The sequence below is a fragment of the Tursiops truncatus genome, chromosome 2, assembly GCF_011762595.2.
Source record: "Tursiops truncatus isolate mTurTru1 chromosome 2, mTurTru1.mat.Y, whole genome shotgun sequence".
Taxonomy (NCBI): Eukaryota; Metazoa; Chordata; class Mammalia; order Artiodactyla; family Delphinidae; genus Tursiops; species Tursiops truncatus.
In genome coordinates this window covers 146,751,626-146,776,244 of record NC_047035.1, presented here as the reverse complement: position 1 = coordinate 146,776,244, position 24,619 = coordinate 146,751,626, and the positions used below count along the sequence as shown (strand labels likewise).

General features: G+C 35.9%; 1 protein-coding gene across 19 annotated transcripts in view; it reads right to left on the bottom strand.

Moving 5' to 3' along the window:
* ZMYND11 (zinc finger MYND-type containing 11) overlaps nucleotides 1-24,619 on the bottom strand; it is a 134,781-nt gene that overhangs the window by 56,756 nt on the left and 53,406 nt on the right. For 17 of the 19 annotated variants that reach the window (XM_073801487.1, XM_073801485.1, XM_019945812.3 and 14 more), the window contains exon 2: nucleotides 22,719-22,853. In XM_073801487.1, coding sequence (XP_073657588.1) covers nucleotides 22,719-22,834 — 116 coding nt within the window. In that variant the 5' untranslated portion in view covers nucleotides 22,835-22,853. Of the gene's footprint in view, nucleotides 1-13,723; nucleotides 13,841-14,378; nucleotides 14,493-22,718; nucleotides 22,855-24,619 lie in introns of those variants that run through there. The other 2 variants (XM_019945820.3, XM_073801489.1) reach the window with 2 other exon arrangements.

The following is a 24,619-nucleotide window of genomic DNA, read 5'->3' as shown; positions in this document are numbered from 1 at the left end:
AGAATGGGCAAAGGCATATCATAAAAATGCAATCCAAATGAAACAGGGATCAATACTGCAATGGATAGGATTTGGAAATCAGGGCAAAAATCATTTTTAAAAAAGACAAATAGGGCATAGGTAGTTATAAAACAAAAACTATAAGAAAGAAAGGAAATATGGACAGGAATACAGAATTATGAGACTTTAATTCACTTTTCTCAGTCCACAAAAACATCTACTGAACAAAATTAAGTATGGATACAGAAGACCTAATTCGTAAGACAGATCTAATTGATTTCATTCTGAAATCCAAAACAAACTTGTCAATAGGTCCAAGAAAGATTCATTAAAATTGAGCATGAAGTCAGCCATAAAAATGACCTTGGGACCTCCCTGGTGGCACAGTGGTTAAGAATCCGCCTGCCAATGCGGGGGACACCAGTTCGATCCCTGGTCCAGGAAGATCCCACATGCCGTGGAGCAACTAAACCTATGTGCCACAACTACTGAGCCCGCGAGCCACAACTACTGAGCCCACGCACCTAGAGCCCGTGCTCCACAACAAGAGAAGCCACCACAATGAGAAGCCTGCGCACTGCAACGAAGAGTAGCCCCTGCTCGCTGCAACTAGAGAAAGTCTGCACGCAGCAGCAAAGACCCAACACAGCCAAAAAAAATGACCTTAATAGATTCCGAAAGTGATATAGACATTTCCTAGTTGCAGTGAACTTAAACCAGACATTAATAATGAAACTAGAAAACTCTCATAAACTACTGATTCAGAAGGTTATCTGAAAACTGCAAAAAATCTAAAAAAATCATTAAAAAGCTAAAGCAGTGCTAGTGGAAAAAAAACAAAAATTGTAGAATATTAATCCAAGAGCTCCTTCTCAGTGAAAAATAAAATGAAGACATCATTAGCTAATCTAATCAAGAATGAAGACACAAAGCACAAAAACATACAAACTAAGAAATGTCTACAGAGACAAAGCCATATATAAAAGGGAAATTAAAACAGTCATAAGCAACTACTTTGTTCATTTCTGTACGAAGATATAATCACTACAATATTCTAGGAAAATATAAATGATCAAAAGTTGACCACAGAAAAAAAAAGAATACTTAAAAAGGCCAATGTTTCCAAAGAAATAAACAGAGGAAGTTGGCAAATAACCTGTCCAGAAAAACACCAGGTAGGGACATATTCACAAGGTAATTCCATCAGACTTTTAGTGACCAGGTAACTCCAATGCAATTTAGAGTCTTCCACAACATAATAAAGAAGGAAAGCAAGCAATCTAACATAATAATGGTAACAAAACCCCATAAAAATTGCATAGAAAAAGAAAACTAGTGTCCCATAGGAATACTGGTATTAAAAAATCCTAAATAAAATATTTGAATATACAGTCTAATATTAAATATTAACATAAATTAATGTTAATATATTAATACATTCAAATATCAAAAGAATGTACCATAACTGGGTATTTAATTCCAGGATTTCTAGGAAGATTTATTATTAAGAAATCTAGAAATATAATTCATCCCATTAATAGATCGAAAGTGAAAAAGCACAGAATTTCTAAACATGTTGAAAATCAGTAAAATTCAACATCTAGCCCCTAACAAAATGGGAATGAATAAGCACTTCCTTAACCTGATCAGGCATATTCAAAAATGTCTTTGGGGCTTCCCTGCTGGCACAGTGGTTGAGAGTCCGCCTGCCGATGCAGCGACACGGGTTCGTGCCCCAGTTCAGGAAGATCCCACGTGCCGCGTAGCGGCAGGGCCCGTGAGCCATGGCTGCTGAGCCTGCGCGTCTGGAGCCTGTGCTCCGCAACGGGAGACACCACAACAGTGAGAGGCCCGTGTACCGCAAAAAGAAAACAAAAACAAAACAAACAAACAAAAATGTCTTTGACACTCTGCCAAAGGTAATAACCAACATAGCTGAAATAGAGAAAGAAATGGGGTATAAAGTTGGTAAGGAGTTAAAATGATCATTATTTGCATAATACATACCTATAAAACCCAAGAAAATCAGCTAGTGTGCTATTTTAAATCAAAGAATTTAATCAATTATTTGTTTGGGTACAAACTAATATACTAAAATTAATAGCATTCATATACACATACATAACAAAAAAATTTAGGAGATTTAAAAAAAGACAAGACCCCAATTATTTACTACAGCAGTAAGAAAAATAAAATACTTAGTAATAGAAGAAAGGACAAGAACTATACGAAGAAATTTTTGAAAAGCTACTGATATAAAAAAAGAGCAAATGGAAAGACATGCTCGATATTTAGATGAAAGACAACAAAATCCAAATTGCCTCTAAGATAATTTAACTGAACACCACCACAAACTAGGCAAGTTGATTCTAAAGTTCTGTAGAGGATTAAACAAGAATTTCTCAGCAATTCTGCTTCTAGATATTCATCCTATAGACATAGTCAGACACGTGTGAAATAATACCCAAGGGAGGAAATTCATTTTAGCATTTTTGACAGCAAGAAGAGATGAGAAACATCTAAACATACATCTTAGGGGCCTGGCTAATTTATAATATAACATGCCAAGGATTATTATATAATCATTAAAAGAAATGAAGCAGTATTACAGACATTAAGATGACATAAGTTCTAAGATATATGTCAGGCAGGGGTAGGAGGAAGACTTTTCTTTTTTTAAACAGTACTCCCTTTTGATTTTTGTTCATGTACCTATTGGCTGAAGACTATTTTTACGAAAAAGTAGCCACCATCTACCATCCATCCAAATGTACGAAAGCTCCCTGGTCCCACACAAGCTTGCCAATCTTAGGCAGGTCCCCTCCTTCCTTTCTAAACTCATCTTAGCTCTCTGTCCTTTATTCATCCATAGTAATTTTAAAGTCAATCGGCAAGATCCATGAAAAACACTGCTGTGATTTAGATTAGAGAAGAATAAATACCATTACAATATTAAGTAATGTTAACTTTCACTGATGAACTTTGCATAATTGTTAATTTATTTATAACTTTTTCTATGTCCTTAATAAGGTCTTACAATTTTTCCCCATAAAACTCTTGCACATCTTTTGGGTTTTTCCTAGGTACTGCATGTTTTTTGTTTCTTTTGAAAAGAGGGTTTTATTTAATATTTTCTGGTCGGTGGTTGCTGGTACACCAAGGTTGGGAAACCCTGCTAAACCCGTATTAGTTTTAGGTTTGTCTAAGTACGTCTACTAAACTTGTCTTTTCTTATTGTGCTAATTAGGACTTCCAGTACAATGTACCCTTAGGTAGTATTAATATGGATATTCTTGTTTCAGATCTTACAAAGGATTCATATAACAGTTCATCATTAAACACACTTGCTGAAGGTTACTATTAGATATATTTTATCAATATAAAGTGACAAATATAAATATGATGCTTGCTAAAGGATACTGGTAGCTTTTATTAAGAAAATTCCTTTCCAGTCCCAGTTGGCTGTTTTGTTTTAACAAGAAACGCATTATACTTTATTATTCCTTGATACATTTTAATCCACTGAATTTCACCACACAAATGGGTCTTCTTAGCCACTGTGCACTCAAACAGTAGAGCATGGATGAAGGCACAATAGAAGAGAACTTTCCTTTCTCTTAGTGACAGCATGTTGGGCTCGACTTCCTTAGTTCAGAGCAATGCCTAAACTTGAGGAATTCCTTACTTTTTCTCACCTGTTTTTCTCAAAAAGTAGAACAGAACCAGAGTGCTGCAGATGTTACACAAATGAGGAGTAACGTCATCTTACTCAGTATTATAGGCTAAGCATACTGGATAAGCCTTAAGACTATCCAAGGTAATTATAAATATATTCTGAAGGATTGAGTGACTCAAACAATACCTTAAATATAACAAAGGGTCCCAACCCATTCTTCCTTTTCTTAGATCATCAAGTACTCAGGAAGGTTTAGTTCCTGTGAAAATACTTATGCTAATAATTCAGGTTAAGGCCACTCCAGGTCTCTCATTTTCTTACATGCTACATATCCATCACAAGGGCTGATCTTCAAATAAAGAGACAAAAATAGCAGTTTGGGTTTGAGATGCATTTACAAAGGCCATCTAGTCTCCTATTTTAATTTCACTTAGTATAAATCATGAAATAGTATGTAAATGTCTACAATTTAAATATTATAGTCAATTTCTCTGAACTTTTTCAACAGCTTTTTAATTTTCTCCCATCCTATCCACTTTCTTTCCAATAACTTCCCTCCCAACGTCTCTCCTAGGATGCTACTTTCCAACAGGTGTTGAGCACTGGTGTGTCCAAGCAAAAGGCTGCAGAACCCAGGGTTATTTCATCTCCCCTGAGATAATTCTGCATGTTCCAAGACAAAAAAATATGGTTGACGGTAACAGCCATTGCTAATTTAACATTTTTACAAAAGTAGGAAGTCTTATGAATCATAATTTCCTAAAATTAATTATCTATCTTTAACCCTCCTAATGATTCAATCTCAGAAACATGTCATGCAGTTTGAAATGAGTATATTGAGAGATGGGCACACTAATGAAAACAATATAACTATGATCATATCCTGCAGAAGAAGGAACCACCAAAAAATGCACTGGTATGTTTTCTGTTAATTAAAAAATACAAGGAACGCCTTGTATTGTCCTCCTGCCCCTTACCTCAGGGGTCCCCAACCCCCAGGCCAAGGCCTGTTAGGGACCGGGCCGCACAGCAGGAGGTGAGCTGCAGGCAAGTGAGCGAAGAAGCTTCATCTGCCGCTCTCCATCGCTCCCCATCGCTTCCCACCACTCCCCATCGCTCCCCATCCCTCCCCACCACTCCCCATCGCTCCCATTACTGCCTGAACCACCTCCCCACAACCCCCGCTCCGTGGAAAAATTGTCTTTCACAAAACCAGTCCCTGGTGCCAAAAAGTTTGGGGACCACTGCCTTACTTACACCTTCACACTATCATGAAGGCTAGAGGCCTTCGTTTTGATGGCAATATAGCAAATTTATTTTAAGTGTACTCTGGATCATCTGGATAAAATCAGTACTGCCCCATAATTTCAGTACCTAACGGCTCCCAACTGGCCTCACTGAACTGGCTCAGGGGCTGAAAAAAGACTCAACTGAAAACATCACATTTGAGATAAAATTTTAAGTGAAGATTGATCTAATCTCATGATGTTAACGGACATTCTGAGTATAAAAGCTATGGACATAACAGAGGAGAAGATCCAAAATATCTGACTAGATAAGAAATGTGAAATTTCTCCATGACATAAACATCACAAATCCTTTTTTTTTCCCCTAGCCTCTGGAGCAACCACCACTGACTTCCATTCTGCAAATGAAAAGCAAACAGGGGCTTCCCTGGTGGCGCAGTGGTTGGGAGTCCGCCTGCCAATGCAGGGGACACGGGTTCGAGCCGTGGTCCAGGAAGATCCCACATGCCACGGAGCAACTAAGCCCGTGTGCCGCAGCTGCTGAGCTGCACTCTAGAGCCCACGAACTACAACTACTGAAGCCCATGCACCTAGAGCCTAAGCTCCGCAGCAGGAGAGGCCACCACAATGAGAAGCCCGCGCACTGCAACGAGGAGTGGCCCCCGCTCACCACAACTAGAGAAAAGCCCGCGCGCAGCAACAAGGACCCAATTCAGCCATAAATGAATAAATATTTAAAAAAAGAAAAGCAAACAATAAAATGGAATATTTTATTACAAATAAGACAAAGAGCCTGTATTCTTAAATGCAAAACTATAACAGTAAGAAAACTATTTCACCTGTCAAGTGAGCAAGATACTTAAAATTATTCTCAGAGCTGGTAAAGATGCATTATGACAGCCAACTCTCAACACAGCTTTGCTAAAAACACCGTCTGGAAAGCACTTTCTCACAACACCTTATAGATGGCCCTATCATTGGACTCAGTAATTCTACTTCTGTAGAAACAATCTGTATGAGATATGGGATTTATGTAGAAAAATGTTCCTCACACCTGAAATTTTATAGGGAAAAAAAGGATCCAAGTGTCCATAACAGTAAAATAAATTATGGATATAAAATAAGTTACATATTCACCCAATAGAGCAAAATGCACCTAATAAAGTTATTGTTTTAAAAAACACAACAGTGTGAGAAAATGTTCATGGTATAATATTAAAGATATAAATGGACAAGATTTTAAAATATATACATGTATATACATATAGGAGAGAGAGTTATACTACTGTAATGGTTGATTAGGTTACTCAGATCAATGCTCATTTCTCTTTTCTTCACCCTTCCCGTCCCCTTCTGATACATACTACCTTACTCTATTTACGCTACTTAATTCTTTCTCTAATTGTCCCCAAAATATTTTTGGAACAAATGAAGTTCTAGCTGTTTATATTTATTTGATACACATATGAATATAATATATATACACAAATTAAAAACCATCCACCATCCATCCTTTTTTATGGCCCCAGTTACAGGTATTCTACTCTTAGGTATTTATCCAAACATACATCATCTACACCAGTACACAAAAACACGTTGTAGCTTTTATCATAATCCCGAATGCCCCTCAGCAGGTGACTGGATTTTAAAAACCGTAGCATAGGTACTTCCCTGGCAGTCCAGACTCCACGCTTCCACTGCAGGGGGCGTGGGTTCAAACCCTGGTCAGGGAACTAAGGTCCCACATGCCATGTGGTGTAACCAAAAAGTAAAACAAATGAACAAAAAAACCCTGTGGTATATCCATATAATGGACTACTACTTAGCAATAAAAAAGGAATAAACTATCAATATACGTAGCACATGAATCTCAAAACATGCTGACCAGGAGAAGCTAATCATGAAAAAGAAGATACTATATGATTCCATTTATATAAAATTCTAGAACAAGCAAAGATAATCAGTCACTGTGACAGAAAAGCCAATCACTACTGCCTGGGGCTGAGGAACAGGTGAACTGACTACAAAGGACTACAAGGGAACTTCTGGGGGTGATGACAACTTTCTATATCTTTTTTTTTTTTTTTTTGGCGGTACACGGGCCTCTCACTGTTGTGGCCTCTCCCGTTGCGGAGCACAGGCTCTGGACGCGCAGGCTCAGCAGCCATGGCTCACGGGCCTAGCTGCTCCGCGGCATGTAGGATCTTCCCGGACTGGGGCACGAACCCGTGTCCCCTGCATCGGCAGGCGGACTCTCAACCACTGCGCCACTAGGGAAGCCCAACTTTCTATATCTTGATTAAGACGGTGGTTACACAGGGGCATTAATTTGCAGATGAAGAAAGGAAACTGACTTCCCTGAGAAAACACAGCTAGTTAATAGGAGAGCTGATAACAGAAACAGTCTAGTTCTAGTAGAGATTTCAAGCTTTCTGTAGCAAGGACAACTGGCTACAGGAAAAGAGCGGACATGCACCCAACATTCACAAGTAAGGTGAAGGCTGCTGAGTGAATGTCATGTGCCAGTCACTATCTTTTGGTGCTTGGCATATACCAATACACAAAACAGAAAAAGATCCGTACCTATAAAGCTTACTTATTGGTGGGAGGAGGTTGCAGGGGCCGAGGGCAAACAAAAAATGACACGACTAAATATTTAAGAGTAAACTATATGTTGTGCTAAGGGCCCCTAAAACATCTCCAAGAGTTACTGACTCTAAAGTTCGAATTCTAAAGAAGCAGGCAGACTCACTATAGAGAGAAAAATAAAATTGGATCCTTTTCTACCACCGCATAAAAAGAGAACTACAGATAAAGACCTAATTCTTGTGGTCTAATTAAGAAGGATTCCTTAAATAAAATTTCAAAAGCACAAAACATTAGGCAAAAAATATTGAATTTGATCATATTAAAATCTAAAATTTCTGTTCAACAAAGAACACTTTGGGAAAGGTTAGTAAACAGATTAACAGAATAAGAAAAAATATTTACAAAGCATAAAGTGTATAGGAGAATTAACAGAAAGAGCTTCTACAAACCAACAGAAAAAGACAACCCCAGTGGGAAAATGGGCAAAGTATAAAAACAGACATCCACAGAAAAGAAAGGCCAAAACCTTCTAAGAACACCAAGAACTGGTGCTCTCATTAATAAAGACAGAAATGTAAATTAAAATATCTGAGTGACAAAATTTATGCTGGACGTCAAGTATATGCAGACGCTTGCAGAAACTGTGTCCTTGTGCACTAATGAACATGTAGATGGGCATCCTCTCGAGAGCTTGGTCAAATTAAGTGGATGCATTTCCTATAGTCAAAATGTTCCCGGATACACACATCAACAAATTACTCATGCGGGTCAAAATTAAACTGTTACTTGTAGCTGTGAAGAGTTGGAGCAATGCATGGTTATTTGCAAGGTGGAGGGAAAATGGAGACAACCTGAGCATCCATCATAAGGAAATAATTCAAAGCATGAGGAGACTAGTGAAAAAACTGAAAACACCCAAGTTATCCAACCAATGGCAGCATGATGATAATATGTACCCACAGGGTCGTAATAAAAGCTGAACAAGGTAATGAATGTAAAGCAATCAGTCCAGTGCCCAGCACTAACCCACTCTACACCAATGGTTCCTGTACCAACCACTGTTATCCTCTAAGCTTTCACCTTCATTACTTATATTACTGAATATTAAAACACAAGTTGTTATAAGAATTTAATAAATGACATATGGAGGCAATACAAAAGTAAAGGGGAAAAAGCATGGCCTCTTAAGTCACCAGGTCTCAGTTCCAATACCAGCTTTACCACTTACTAGCTACATAACCCTGAACAAGTGATTTAACCTCTCTGCATCCCAGTGGGCATATCCTTAAGTAAAATTAATAGTGTCAACCCATGCAGTTGATTTGAAGGTAAGATAACGTAATGTAACCTTACAATAAATGTTTATCTTACTACTCATCCCTCCTCCCTCCCAAAACAGCACGGAACAGTCTCACCAGATGGAATATTGTACAACCATTACTAATAATAATTTATGGTAACCATATAACAAGGAAAAAGGCTAAATAATGTTGAGAAAATAATAAGCATGTGAAAAATGACCAGAAAGAAATACATCAAAATGGGATTGGAGTAGAGAAATTACAGGTGATTATTTTTCTGCTTTTTATTTTTCTGCAAGTATCCTACAATATGGTTATGTTACTTTTAGAAGTTTAAAAAAAATTTAACAGTAATGCTCTGCCACTAGGTGCTTTATAGACACAAGGATGGATCAAACTATGTAAATCAACAAACGTTAACAAAGCACGTTAACAGAATGAAAGATAAAAAATCCTATGATGACCTCAATAGATGCAGATAAGGCATTTGACAACACTCAACACCTCTTCATGATTAAAAAACACTCAACAAATGGGGTACAGAAGGAAACTACTACACCATAATAAAAGCCATATATGAAAAAACCCCAGCAACCATCATACTCAATGGTGAAAGACTGAAAGCTTTTCCTCTAAGATCAGGAACAAGACAAGGATGCCCGCTTTCACCACTTCTAGTCAACGTAGTACTGGAAGTTCTAGCCAGAGAAATTTGACAAGAAAAAGATATAAAAGGAATCTAAATTGGAAAAGAAAAAGTAAAATGAGCACAGTATTTGACATTATCTGAAAAGGAAATTATTACAATAATTCCATTTACAACAGCATCAAAAAGAATAAAATACTTAGGAATTAAATTAACCAATGAGGTGAAAGACTTATACAGTGAAAACTAAAAAACACTGCTGAAAGAAATTAAAGACATAAATACAGCTGACCCTTGAACATCATGGGGGTTGGGTGCACCTACATCCATACAGTCAAAAATCCATGTATATCCTTACAGTCAGCCCTCCATATCGATGGTTCCACATCCATGGAGTCAACCAACTACAGATCATGTAGTACTGTAGTACATATTTACTTTTTAAATGTCTGTGTATAAGTGGACCCGCACAGTTCAAACCTTTGTTGTTCAAGGGTCAACTGTAAATGGAAACACATCCCATGTTTGTGGATTGGAAGAACTAATATTATTAAAATGTCAATATTACCGAAAGCAATCTATAGATTCAATGCAATCCCTATCAAAATCCCAATGACTTTTTTTCAGATATACAAAAACCAATCACAAAATTCATATGGAATCTCAATGGACCCCAAATAGCCAAAACAATCTTGAAAGAAGAAGAAAAAATTGAAGGACTCATACTTCCTGATTTCAAAATCTACTTCAAAGCTACAGTAATCCAAACAGTGTGGTACTGGCATAAAGACAGACATACAGACAATGGAATAAGATAGCCCAGAAATAAAATCCTTGCATATACCGCCAAAGGATTTTTGACAAGGGTGCCAAGACTACTCAGTGGGGAACACTCTTTTCAACAAATGGTGCTGTAAAAACTGGACATCAAAATGCAAAAGAATGATGTCAGACTTTCACCTAACAGAATACACAGAAATAAACTCAAAATGGATAAAAGACCTAAATGTAAGATCAAAAACAATAAAACTCTTGGAAGAAAACTTAGGACAAAAGCTTCACAACACTGGATTTGGTGATGATCTCTTGGATATGACATCGAAGGCACAGGCAACAAAAGAAAATATAGTCAAATTGGACTTCATGAAAATTTTAAAATTTTGTACCTCAAGAGACACTACCCACAGAGTTAAAAGGCAACCCACAAAAAGGAGAAAATATTCAAAAATCATATATCTGATGAGAAATTATTATCCAGAACATACAGAGAACTCCTAAAACTCAACAACATATAAACCTGATTCAAAAACAGGCAAAGGACCTGAACAGACATTTCTCCAAAGAAGATGTTTAAAGGACCAATAAACACATGAAAAAATGCTCAACATCACTCATCATTAGGGCAATGTAAATCAAAACACAACAAGACTACTTAATGCACTGTGGTAAATGGGAAGGAAATCCAAAGAAGAGGGATATATGTATGTGTATGTATGTGTATAGATGATTCATTTTGCTGCACAGTAGAAACACAACATTGGAAAGCAACTATACTCCAATTAAAAAAAAAACAAAACAAAACAGGAGATACCATTCACACCCATCAGGATGGCTACTATCAAAACAGAAAATTATAAGTGTTGACTAGGTCACAGAAAATTTGGAACTCTTGTGCACTGTTGGTGGGAATGTAAAATGGTACAGCTGCTGTGTAAAACAGTATGGTAGCTCCTCACAAAATTAAAAATAGAATCATCATATGATCCAGCAATTCTACTTCTGGGTACATACCCAAAAGAACTGAAAGCAGAGTCTCAAAGAGGTATATGTACACCATGTTCATAGCAGCACTGTTCACAATAGCTAAAACGTGGAAGTAACCCAAGTGTTCAATGATGGGTGAATGGATAAACATAAGGTGGTCTATATATACAATGGAATATTATTCATCCTTAAAAAAGAAAATTCTGCAATATGCTACAACATGGATGAACATGAGGACATTATATTAAATGAAATAAGCCAGTCAGAAGAAGACTAATACTGTGTGATTCCACTTATATAAGGTACTTCGAGTAGTCATAGTCATAGGAACAGAAAGTAGAATAGTGGCTGCCAGGGTCTGGGGGGAAGGAGGAGTTACTGTTTAATAGGTAATGAGTTTCAGTTTTGCAAGATGAAAAGAGCTATGGAGATGGGTGGTGGTGACAGCAGCACAACCATGTGAGTGTATTTCATACCACTGAACTGCATACTTAAAAATGGTTAAGATGGTATGTTTTATGTTCTGTATACTTTACCACAATAAAAAAAATTAGAAGTAATAATAATGATCTGCCACTAGGTGCTTTATAGATGGATAGGTATATAACAAATATTTTAAGATTGCATTGAACAAAAAAGTAATAAACTTCAAACCTAAACAGCATCATCAATGAATTTATTTTTAAAATTAGATTATACTCTGAAGAACTAGGTTCTCCCTAATTCTAACATTTAACCTGTGACAAATAATTTACTCATACAGCCTCATATTCTTTACCCATAAAGTGGGGCTAAAATGAACGCCAGAGTTGCTGTTAGGCTGAAATGAGATAATATGGAAACACCGAGTAGACGACAATGTTTTTAAAACTTCGAAGTTTGCAAGGATACAAATATAAATTCATTAAATATCAAAAGGAAACATTTAATGGTTAGGAGCTTGGACTATGACATTAGATCTATATTCAAATTTCAGTTCTACCGCCAGAAACCTGTGTGGCTGTAGGCATTTTATTTCACCTGCCTAAACTTCATCACCTTCATCAACAAAATGAGGGTAATGACAATAGACCTCACGGAGTTCCAGTGTGAAAATTAAATGAGAAATCATATAGGGCATTGTGCTTGTCACAAAATAATGACTCGATGTTCTCAATTATTATAATCTTCTTTGAAACTACTTCTTCAGTTAATGCAACAGAATATTTATTATAATTAAGAAACCTTTTCTCAGCATCTTGTCCCAGCTACTATGCTTCATACTAAGATCCAAAGGTAGGAAAGATGCATGCCCTACCCTCAAGATGCTCACAAACAGCAAAGGAAGCAGAAATATTTTTTAAAGATCATAAAAGGCTATAACACATAATAAAAATTCAGCTTTATACATGTTACTATGTGAGCAAAGAGTAAGAGTAAAGGGATTGGTTATAGTGAGGAATAAATCAATATCTCAAAGGAAATCATGTTTGAGTTGGATCTTAAAAGAAAGGGGATGTTCTGTCCATTAATGAAGGAAAAATACAAAATAAAGAATCAAAATAATAGGGTTCTGAGGCAACTGAGAACAGTCTCATCAGATGGACTCTGAGTTGAGGGAGGCAGGTCATGGAAGGAAGGAAAGTTAGGGTCCGACTGTGAAAGGCTCAGCACAAACAGCTTGTTCAAGTATTTGCACTTTACGCACAATGGGGAAATCAAGAACATAATCAGACCTAAAATCTAGAAAACTGATAAAATGTGAGGCTTAGGTCAATTTAAAGGTGTCAGAAATGACTTCCTAGGAGATATGTCTTGAAAAAGGAGTCTGTCTAGTGGACAAGTCCAGGAGGACTGGCATCCCAGCCAAGTGTGGAACACAGCAGAGCTGAGGCCCTCAAGAGCCCAGTGTCTGCAGTACAGGTCATTCTGAGCAGGAAACAGCAAGAGGTGATGCAAATGAGGAAGGCCGAGGTATTGACACCCTGAACAAGGGATTGGGAAAGCATCGGCAACAGAAGAAGGCTTTCAGTTGTGGAACATCTGATAAGATAGTGTTTTTGAAAAACATCTCTGACACCAGTGACGGGAAGAGGAAACAGACTAGCAAGACCAGGAGACCAGAGGCCCCAATTAGGAACCTGCTGCCACTGCAAAGGCAGGAAATTACTCAAGGCTAAAACCCAGGCCAGGTAGGGAAGAGCAGACATTTAAGAGGACCATTCAATCTATCCAGTCTAGGATACTCCAAACACATTTACATTCCCCTCTAGCCACAGGATTAAAATCTCAATGCTGGCATTAGAGGCCCTCCTAGTTTGGGCCTCTCTGCCTTTTCATTCCCTTTCCCCCAAAACTCTACAGTCCCTCTGTTTTGACTCCCCTCTCTGCCTCACCAAATCCCATCCAACTTCCAAGGCCTGACCAATTCCATACCCTCCATAAGGCCTCCCTGACTCTCCCTCAGTGACTGCCCCCTCAAATAAGGTCTATCATGTTATTAATTAAACATTCCACTCACATGGGGCTGAGCTGTCTTCTGTCTGTGATACCTCTCCTATTATTTGGTACTATTGTTTTATTCTTTAATGGTTATTGACACTTTTCTGTGCCTTGTCTGTATGTTTCCATCACAGAACTGCAGAGAAATGTGAAACATGAAAACAGCTAGACAACAATCCAAGCCAAGGCGAGTGCCACTAGAAAAAACTCACTGTAGAATTGTGGATTATGGTTCTTCAGAATCAGTTACTTCTTCTGTAAGGCTGTTATTATGTAAAATAAAATAACAATGGTAACAGTGGTAAACTGTACCTGCCAATCTGCTACCATAAGAAGATCTATAAGAAAGAATAAATCAATGTAGATTGAAATGAGAATGTAGTTATGAGAATGAAGAATTCTTGGAAGTACATATACAGCATAACATTAACTGCTAATTTTTTAAAACTAACTTTATTTTCAAAGAAGTAACTTAGGCAATGGCCATTTTCCTATTCTACAATAAATCTTATGAGGGAATAGAAATTGACAAAGACAAAATTATAACTTAACAAGTAGTTCCTAGAAATCACGGGTTTCATAAAACTGAACTGTAATAAATAAATAAACAAATAAATAAATAATGTGTACCTAGTTGCAACTTCAAAGGCAACCTACACATGAAGAAGACTTACAGTTTGGGCTTATGTCTGTCTGTAGTGACAGGAAGAACTCCAGGAGAACTCAAATTTCAATGCCAAACATGTCACAAGAGGTCAGAGGTCACATTTTCTAACTGGGGTTTGACCCTAAAGTAAGCAATACATGTAATTAATTGATGCCCTAATCTGAAACATTAACTTGAATGGGACTAAGTCAACCAATCCAATGTTAGTCTAATCATGCTAGTCACAAACATGGTTACCTCTAGAAACACAAAATCAAAGTTGTTCAAGACAGGAAAGAAAGTTTCAACTGCTTTTTCCAACAGTAAACAAAAAAATTAATTTGACCTCTCCCAATGACACCAATAATGTTAGCCAATAATGCTGGCAGAGACTAATATAAAATCCATACTTATTTCAAAACTATGTCTTTAAATTATAACTATTACTTAGAATACTTATGAAACTCTAATGTTATATTATAATTATCCAAATTAGATATGAATTATTTGTTTGGATTAAAGAGGAAAAAATGACATGTAACTTATTTTTATTGGATATTAAAATATAGGTGACGTTTTAAAACATAACCTGACAATGAGTTATGAATCATATTGGGAATCTTAGGGATTCAAAGTTTAAATTTCATTTCTGTTACTGATTTCATTGTCATATGAATCTTCACCTCTTTGCTCCTTGATTTAAAAACTGTAAAACACGGGCTAACATCACGATTTTAAACATAAAAATATTTTATAAATATTTGTTTTATATAAGTGCTAAGCAATCAACTATTTCTAAGTTTTAATTTCATTACACCTATCCAAATGTCAAAAAATTGATGAATTCATATGTGCTACTTATAATTTAGCATTTATAGACCTTTAAAAGAGAAGCTACTCTTGCCTATGCTTATGTTCATCTAACCTGACTAACGTATATTCTTTTTTATGATAAAATGAATCATTTGTTTCCATCTTATGATGACTAGAACATCACAAAACATCTTTCAGTTTCTAAAAATATAAAATGTTTTTTTATATTTTATAAAATTTTGGAGGCCAAAATTTATTTGTGCTTATTTAGTTTCCAAGTGCAGACATGTATGGAATTTTATATCATCATTAAATCAAATTTATAAACATGAGCTTTTAAATCAGAGGCATAGGTTACCCATTAATTTTAAACAATCAAACTTCATCCCATACATGTATTTTGATTTCAGATTGACTCTTTTTATAAAAACACATCCCCAAATAACAGAACTTGTCAAAGAAGTTTCTCTTAGTGATGTTTTTTAAATACTTGAAATATTCAGTAAATCTCAACAGTGATTCTCTAATTTACAGCACCTTTTCTACTCCTTTTTGAACAGAAAACTAGCAGGTTAAAAACAAAAAAAAAAAGAAAAGTAAAAAAAAGTGGTAAAAAAGACTCAGGACTCTTTTTCCAAGTGAGGTGTACTGACAACTAACAGGAGGCTACTGCTATGAACCCTGAAAGTTAGACATCATCATATTAGGTGGAAGAAACATTTGCAACACAGAAAAATTATCCTATTTTGTTAAAGAAATTGTTATTAGTCCCTAATTGTTCGATTAACTTGGAGGACCTGAAGCTTCTACTCATGAAATTTCTTTTTAAATTTCAACACAAATTTAATATTTTAATGATCCTTTGAGGATGATACTGCTGTAGATTCTGATGTGTCTAGTGTTATATACAAAAATGAAAAATGTTCCTTGAATTTGCCTCTGCTAGAAGGAATTTTTTACCACTTTTAGCTCCGCTTTAGGACTTCAGAAAATACACAGTACCTTTAACAACTTTTTTTTTTTTGAGAAAAACGGCAAGACTGCTGTGAGCTGGGAAGATGGTAGAAGTAACATGGTTTTTAATGTCTCCCAAACCCTCTACATAAAGTTACTAGAAGAGTTAGCCAAAGCAAACAAACAACCCAACCCCTGCACAACATAAACAACAAAATTAAGTGATGAGAATCCCCATGAATCCCAAAGTCTTAGTAGGTGAGGACAAATCTCCAAGAGCTGCAATCGCAATTGGTATTGACACCTGTGCGGGAGAAAGCAAGGGACACAACAGACCACCTAATGGAAGTGAGTATAGGAGGATAAAACAACCAACAGGCAGTCACTGAAAAGCAAAGTGGGCCAATTTGAGAACAGCAGTTGAAACTGGGTAGGGTTTTACACACTTCCATTTGCAGGTAATTGATGGTAATTTGTGAATTCATGGTAAAGCCTTAAGGGGCTAGAACATAGTGAGACCTATGAACGCTCAAAATTAATAATCCAAAGCTCCCTTTCAGTACAGAGCTCCACAGTGTAGAGGAATTGCTAGTAATAAAAGTACCAAACACTACTGAAGTCTGGTCATAAAGATCTCCAATGTAAGGACAATGGGTACAAAAGAAATTACGATTCTGGAAGAAGGTACAGAAGAAGCAGGAAATCATGGTAAATATGAGGCCATATTGTTAAGCTCTTCATAAAAGTGACATAAGAAGATGCTTTAGAGCCATATCTAGAAAAACTATTCTCAACCACCTTTCCCTGACACAAGTTCTGGAAGCTTGATTTCACATGAAAGGACTGTGGTTGAAGAAGCAGGACATCCTTAAAATGAAAGCACGCCTGAGCGATGTGCCTATAACACAGATGAAAACTGTAACTACTATTTTAAAACACGTGAAAAGACGTTAAGAAGATGATGCTAAGATATAGGAAAGATATAAATCAGAATTAGAAAAACTCAGAAATGACTTAAACATGCGAAGTAAATGAAAAAATTCACTTCAGAAGTAAAAAGTCCAAAGTAAAAGGCACACAAGAGTGAGTACATAGCAGAAAAAGTCATAAGTAGAAGTTGTAAAGAAAGAAAATATTAAAAACCAAAAATATATAGTAGCTTTATTTATAACTGCCCAAACTGAAAATTACAAATATAGAAGATAGGAAAAGAAACCAACACAGTATAAGAGAAGGTCCCAATAAATGACAACTAAACAAGATAATAAAAGTCCATGGATGATATATATACAATTGACCCTTGAACAACACGGGGGTTAGAGTCCGCCTCACCCCCAACGCAGTCAAAAATCTCTGTCTCCCTTTACAGTCAGCCCTCTGTATGTGCGGTTCCACATCTGGATTCAGCCAACCATGAATCACGTAGTGCTGTGGTGTGTATTTATTGAAAGAAATACGCATATAAGTGGACCTGTACGGTTCAACCCATGTTGCTCAAGGGTCAAACTGTTATCATTTTTAAAGTAAAATTTTCAATATTTCAAAAAAACATATTAAAGGGACACTGTATACCCAACAAAACAACCTAGAATGACCAACACTGAGACACGGTCAAGTTCCTAGACTTCAAAGAAAAAAAAATCTTTGTGAACCTAGGCAAAAGGACAAAGTCACAACAGAAAGAAAATCAACTTGTCAACAGATTTTTTGATGGCAACGCTTTAAGCCAGAATAGATAACATATATAAGAACCTCAGAGAAAGAAAATAAAAGCTAAGGAGTTTATATCCAACCAAATTCCCTTTTAAGTAAAAAGGCTGCAGACCAACTGTTATTATAACCTGCAAGAACTCAAATATTTGTCCCCAGGAAGTCTTGCTTATGAATCTACTAGATGGAGCTGCCACTATGTAAAACTATGAAGCTTCCTCAGAAAATTAAAAATAGAACTACCATATGATCCAGCAATTCCACTCCTGAGTACTTATCCAAAGAAAATGAAATCACTATCTTAAAAAGATATCTGCGGGGCTTCCCTGGTGGCGCAGTGGTTGAGAGTCCGCCTGCCGATGCAGGGGACGCAGGTTCGTGCCCCGGTCCAGGAAGATCCCACAAGCCGCGGAGCGGCTGGGCTCGTGAGCCATGGCCGCTGGGCCTGCGCGTCCGGAGCCTGTGCTCCACAACAGAAGAGGCCACAACAGTGAGAGGCCCGCGTACCGCAAAAAAAAAAAAAAAAAAAAAAAAAAAAAGATATCTGCACCCTCATGTTCATAGCAGCACTATTTACAACAGCCAAGACATGGAAACAACCAAAGTGTCCATCCACAGACAAATGGATAGAGAAAATATGGTATACATGCACAGTGGAATATTATTCAGCCATAAAAAGAAGGAAATCCCATCATTTTGTGACAACATGGATCAATCTTAAAGGCATTATGCTATGTGAAATAAGTCAGACAGAGAAAGATAAATACTATATGATCTCACGTATATGTGGATTCTTAAAAAACTAAACTCATGGATACAGAGAACAGACTGTTGGTTGCCAGAGGCAGGGGCTGGGGGTGGGCAAAATGAGTGAAGGTGGACAAAAGGCACAAACTTCCAGTTATAAGATAAATAAGTTCTGGGTGTGTAATGTACAGCATAGTTAACAGTACAAAATTGTTACGAGAGTATAAAAAGTTCTCTTCACAAGAAAAAAAATTTCATAACTAGGAGAGGTGATGGATGTTAACTATATTTACTGTGGTAATCATTTCACAATATAAACATATATCAAATCATTATGTTGTACACCTTGAACTAATACAATGTTATATGTCAACTGTATCTCAATAAAACTGCAGGGGTGGGGAAGTGAAAAACTTTTTTTAAAGAATGTACTAGAGAATGAACTTTAGATATCAGTGGTGAGCATGAAATACACACTTACTTGGAGAAGTAAGACTAAATGGCAGTTGTAAGGAAGAAAGTATAATACATAATTGCTATTTTCTGTGACAGTTTAGAATTTGCACAACTGTTTAAAGATGGGCAAGACAACTTATATGGTTTCCATGAAATGTATTATTAGTTAAGTGTTGATGCTATTATTCTCAGACAGCCTGGGATGAAACAATTGAGTAACTACATGATATTCTAAAATGTTATTATCCATGATGTCCTAAAGAATCATGACTCTTACTGTGTAAGAAAGGAGTTAAAGATTTTAGATAGCTCAGTAAAAACCAGTAGCCATAAATTCAAGGGGAAAATATCATTATGAATTCATAATGTAGTTTTTTTCTTTTACAATTATATGTATTTCCTAACTCGTCCACTAAAAGACCTAGAAAGAGAGACCAACCTGGCAGCAATGAGCACACTGAAGGCCAAACATAATTTTGGCCTTGAAACATAATTTCTAACTGCGAGAAACCAGAGACCCTTGGAGAAATCAGTGGTTCCAGGACTGGAGCAGGGTGTATCCTAGATGAGCCTGAAAAAATTCTGTCATGTCAGAAAACAGAGAGGAACTTCAGGGGCCAACGTGAAGAGGCTCCAAATTGTCAAAGAAGGGAAAAGTTAAGCATCAATAGGGATTATATCAGAAACAGACTGATATATATCAAATGGATTGAAACGCATGAATTCCAAATGACAAAAAAAAAAACCTAATTGGTTGCCATTAGAGGATGCTATTGTGAAAACTGGTAAATAAAAGAATCAGTTATTCTACCTTTCTGATATGAACGATAACACATGATAACCATATACTACATAATGGGAAGTTTATGTCCTTATAGAATTATTCCAGTTAAAAAAGAAAAGATAAAACTAGATTATCACTATTTTGCAATCCTTAATGAATTATTGGATCTAGCCACTGCATACCAGGCTTAGTACTAACCTCACCAGATGAAATACATTATGGCCTCCTGAGGGCAGAACACATCACCACCTATGAAGAAGTCTCACCCCCACCCCCAAGCCTTAGGATCAACTATTAATTTCCATGAGATGCAAAGGAATGAGCAGCAGGCTAAAGTACACCACAGGGATGAAACCAGTGAAGGCAGGCTATAGGAAACAACAGAGCAAATGAACCAGGTCCTTAGATAAATAAATTGCAAAGGAAAACAACAAAAAAAGATGAATGAGAAACCTATAGATTAAAAGTGACTTAAAAGACATTTTAAATAAAAACAAGCAGAACTAAAACATTATACAGAGGTAAAGTATGGTGTTTAGGATGTGCCAGCCTTCAAAATATAAAGAGCCATGACCCCAAAGCCCAAAACTTAATGCGTGACTGAAGCTGTACAGTTTGTATTTTTATGGAGTCACTCACCAGTCAAATATAGAATGAAACTTAATGACTACATATACAGTCTTCACATCAACTCTACTAAAGCCTTCAGTAACTTAAGATATTTGGATAAAGATTAAAGATACCTCTATGTTCAGACTTAGTTGTAACTAAGCAGAGTACCTTGATTTAAAATTAATCTAAAGCTTGAAAAGTATTTACCTATTTAGAATACAGAATAAGATTATTAGACTTTAAAGCAAAAGATCTGACTTCCTGTCATGGTCCAATTCTTCTTCCTAACTTACCTTGGCAAGGGTTACGAGCAAGGAAATTAACACTGCTGAGAAGCCAAGGCACTGGGCTAGGCAATTATCTAGACAGCTCCTTCCCAGGGCTGACGGTCTGGCAGGGAAATAATTACACATGTGACTAGTGTTATGAAAGAAGTACAAGATGCTCTAAATGCACCCCCGTAATAAAAAGGAATATGACATACTCTCAGATGAGATGAGGCAGAAGAAACACTGGGAACCACTCAAACACTTACCCTCTGATTTTCTCAGTATTTTTTTCATCTTTAGATAAGACTGATGAAACAATGACTATTTGGCAGGTAAATGAATTTATTCATATCTATCTTAAGATCTATGGATGGACCTTAGGACAGAAAGGTAAATAAGCCTTGGCACCCTTAAGGTTGTACTGATGAGGAAAGGAGGAGAGAGAATGTTTATGGACAATCCATTGTGCACAACGAGAAGAGGTGTGCAGTGCTGTCAACAGCCTCTGCATCGCTCACAATTTAACATGTATACACATGTACACACGTTACAGTCATCCAAAGACTACTCTGACACCCATATCAGCAACCTTGTCAGCCAAACTCTATACATGTCACCTGGAGATTCCCACAGCTTCCTAGAGAATGTCCCTAGAGCTTTCAGAGAAAGATGCCATGCATTAATAAGAAGTAATAGCCTGTAAAGTTGAAATAGCTCAGTCAAGATTAAATGACTTTAATTTAAAAAATTAAATCCAAAGATTTCTACATTCTTCTGTAAGTAATTTTTGATATACATAAACTATGGGTTTTTTAAAAATCCCAACCACAGGAAAATCCTTAAGGCTTTTTTTCCTTTGAGGTTGTTAAAAAAAACTTTTATTCCAATATCACCAATATTAAAAGTAATTTAATTATTATGTACTATTTATTTTATTCTTATTTTCCACATAGCTGTTACCTATTTTTTTCCCTTCTATTCACCTATAGGAGCTAGGAGTTGTACATGGACAACTTTAAAATATTCAAAGGGTTAAATATAGAGTTAAAGCAATATACAGCATCATCTTTCTTTCTCATGTCCCTTCCCTCTCAAGTAACCTTTATAATCTTCTTCACTAGAATATGGCTAAGTGACAAAAATCTGATAGTTAACTTTGTTACTTATTAATAACGACAAAAATAAGCACTTAATTAAATGGGCTTTCGTAAATCATCTGTTTTCCATTTTTATAGGTAGCATCTAAAGAATGTGTTGGAGAATAAGTATAAAGAAATTCTATTTAAATTACGAAAAAATATCAAACATTTTAAAAGATTAACTTTATTCCTTTAAAAATACCAAACACAACAAAATCAAGTTCTATTTGAAGACTCCCTTATAATTAGTACATAACATGTAAATAGAGTATTCATACAGTAGTCTGATTTTTTTCTATTCTGAATCTTGGACTGCCAAGATAAACAGCATTGGAAAATTAAGAACTTTCTTCTGTCAACTGAAGATATATTTACTCTAACTTCTAAAATATAAAATGAAATTGTTAAAAATTCTTGGTTAGTGTGCTACAAACTAGTAAGATGTTACTATACCTACACCAAGCTATATGGTAGCATATATTATTCATACATTAAAATGAATAATGAACAGTAGACTTTTAGATAGCTTACATAAAAGCAAGTGATTAACTAAAAGCCTTTTTAACAAAAGACTTAAATAAGGACTTGTTTTCAAGAGCTAAAAAATTTTTGAGAAGTATAAATCTATTAGTGTACTATTGGAAATAGTACACATTGATACTTTACTTATCTAATATTCATTTATACAACCTCTAAACACAAGTTGCTTGTGTATGTTTCAGTATTTATTTCCCTAACAACTTTATACTCCTGTAAGGCAAAGTATCTAGTACTTTGTAATATATGTTAATTAACATAATAAATAAATAAATAATCTTTGGACCTTTTCTCCCAAAGTCTTATATAAAATTTTACATAGACTTTTTTTGTTTAAAATTACTTACTTTGTAATACGGTCAATGTTGGCAATTTGCTTCTGATTCCGTATAATCTCAATGGCTGCCCAAAGATGCTGGATAGCTTTTGTGTCCGCCTGCCGTCTTTTTGTTAAGCGTGCCATGACCTGTTTACTCCTTCAGCTGTAGCAATATACAAAAACATAAGGGAAAAGCACGGGTTACAAAATGAATTATCATCAATATAAGTAACACTCTCAGCACCTCAATATATAGTATGGCCAACTTTTTATTTTATTTTCTACCATCCACATCACCAATTACTCCATAAAACTTTTCATTTCATTACTTCACAAAGAATGACACTACAAGACCAACAGTAAAAAAGGTCTTCCCAAGAAGAATGAGTGGCCATCTTATACCAATATGTCAAAGAAATATACATTTAAAATTTATTATAAAGCAAAAGTGTTACTATATAAAATTTCATTTTTGATATTACATTGTGTGTAATTTGACAGATCAATGCAAAATGGAAATTAAATGTCCGAATTAGAAGTACTTTAGTTTATTATACTCATGGTTTAAATATTTTAATTCAATATAGACATACTGATAATGAAAACAACATTCCTTTTTTTAAAAAATAAAACCATAAACAGAAAATATAGAATAGTTGTTTCTGGCTGAGGTGTGAAAGGCTGTGGGTTGGTATACCAGAGGATGACATGGATGGACCCACATTATTAGAAATGTTCAGATGCTTGGATGAGGTGTTGGTCATTCATTATGTTATTAGGAAACAACATTGCTAATTTATTCAAATTTCAATATTCTGAATAGACTGAGGAAAATGGCCACCAGCTGTGTCCTTGCAAGACTGGGGGAAAACACGGAGTCGCAGCCTGAATGTCTGATGAGAGATGGTACTGTAAGAAGAGGCCACACGCCTGGACTCTCCACTGGGCACAGAGGGACCTGTTAGGCACCGAGACACCTGACCCCTAAATCATACAGGTTATGATGTTGAGGCCCTTAGGCATAGGTAAACATCAAAGTTTTGGGGATGGCTGAAATCTCCTTGACCTGACCTTTCCTATCTTTTAAGAGGAGAGAATAAAAAGGAAAATTCATTCTTAGCACTTCATTGTATTCCATGACTGGCCAGGAGAGCCTCATGAATCTTTTTCTCCACCTCTACATTTCTTTTCACAGCTAAGTCAATTCTCCCTCTTTCTCCAAAAAACCCAAATAAAACCAGCAGTTGCCATTAAAGCTTAACTAGAGACTCTCTTCTGGTGAGTCTAGGATCAGTTAGGCTCCTGAAATAAGAAAGTGCTTTTCAGAATTACAAAACAATTAAGAATCAAAAACAACAGCAGCATTCAAGTTTTAAAGAAAACTTAAGGAAAATTAGTTGGTTCAGTATAGACTTCAATATAAAATTAAGAGATTTTTTAAATTATAATTATTATTTATGAATGTCTCTGTTCTAGAAAGTAACCACTTTAAAATGTACAGAAACTTCTCAGTTTAAGTGCACTTGTATAGGAGTGTCAACTTTCCAAATCTGATAAGCAATATGGTATGGAATTTATTGGTAAGAATATAAAATGTTAGAAAGTGACATCTAATGGTGAACTGTAAAAATACAACTTGTCAGATTATACAAATACTCAGATAAAAGAACAAAATTTCAGTCATTCTTGCACACTTAAAAAAATGTTGCCTATTTTGTGTAAGGCAATAGCTAAACACAATGAAGTATTTTAAAATGTATGAACTCTAGTCCTTGACAGAAAAAAACATAAAACTCGCAAAGGCAATTTGACATATACATGGAACTACTAACTGTAATGTCATATATGACATAAATGGTACAAAATATATGTTGTGAGAATTCAGACAAAACAGATACTACTTCTAGCTTAACTAACACTACAAGATGG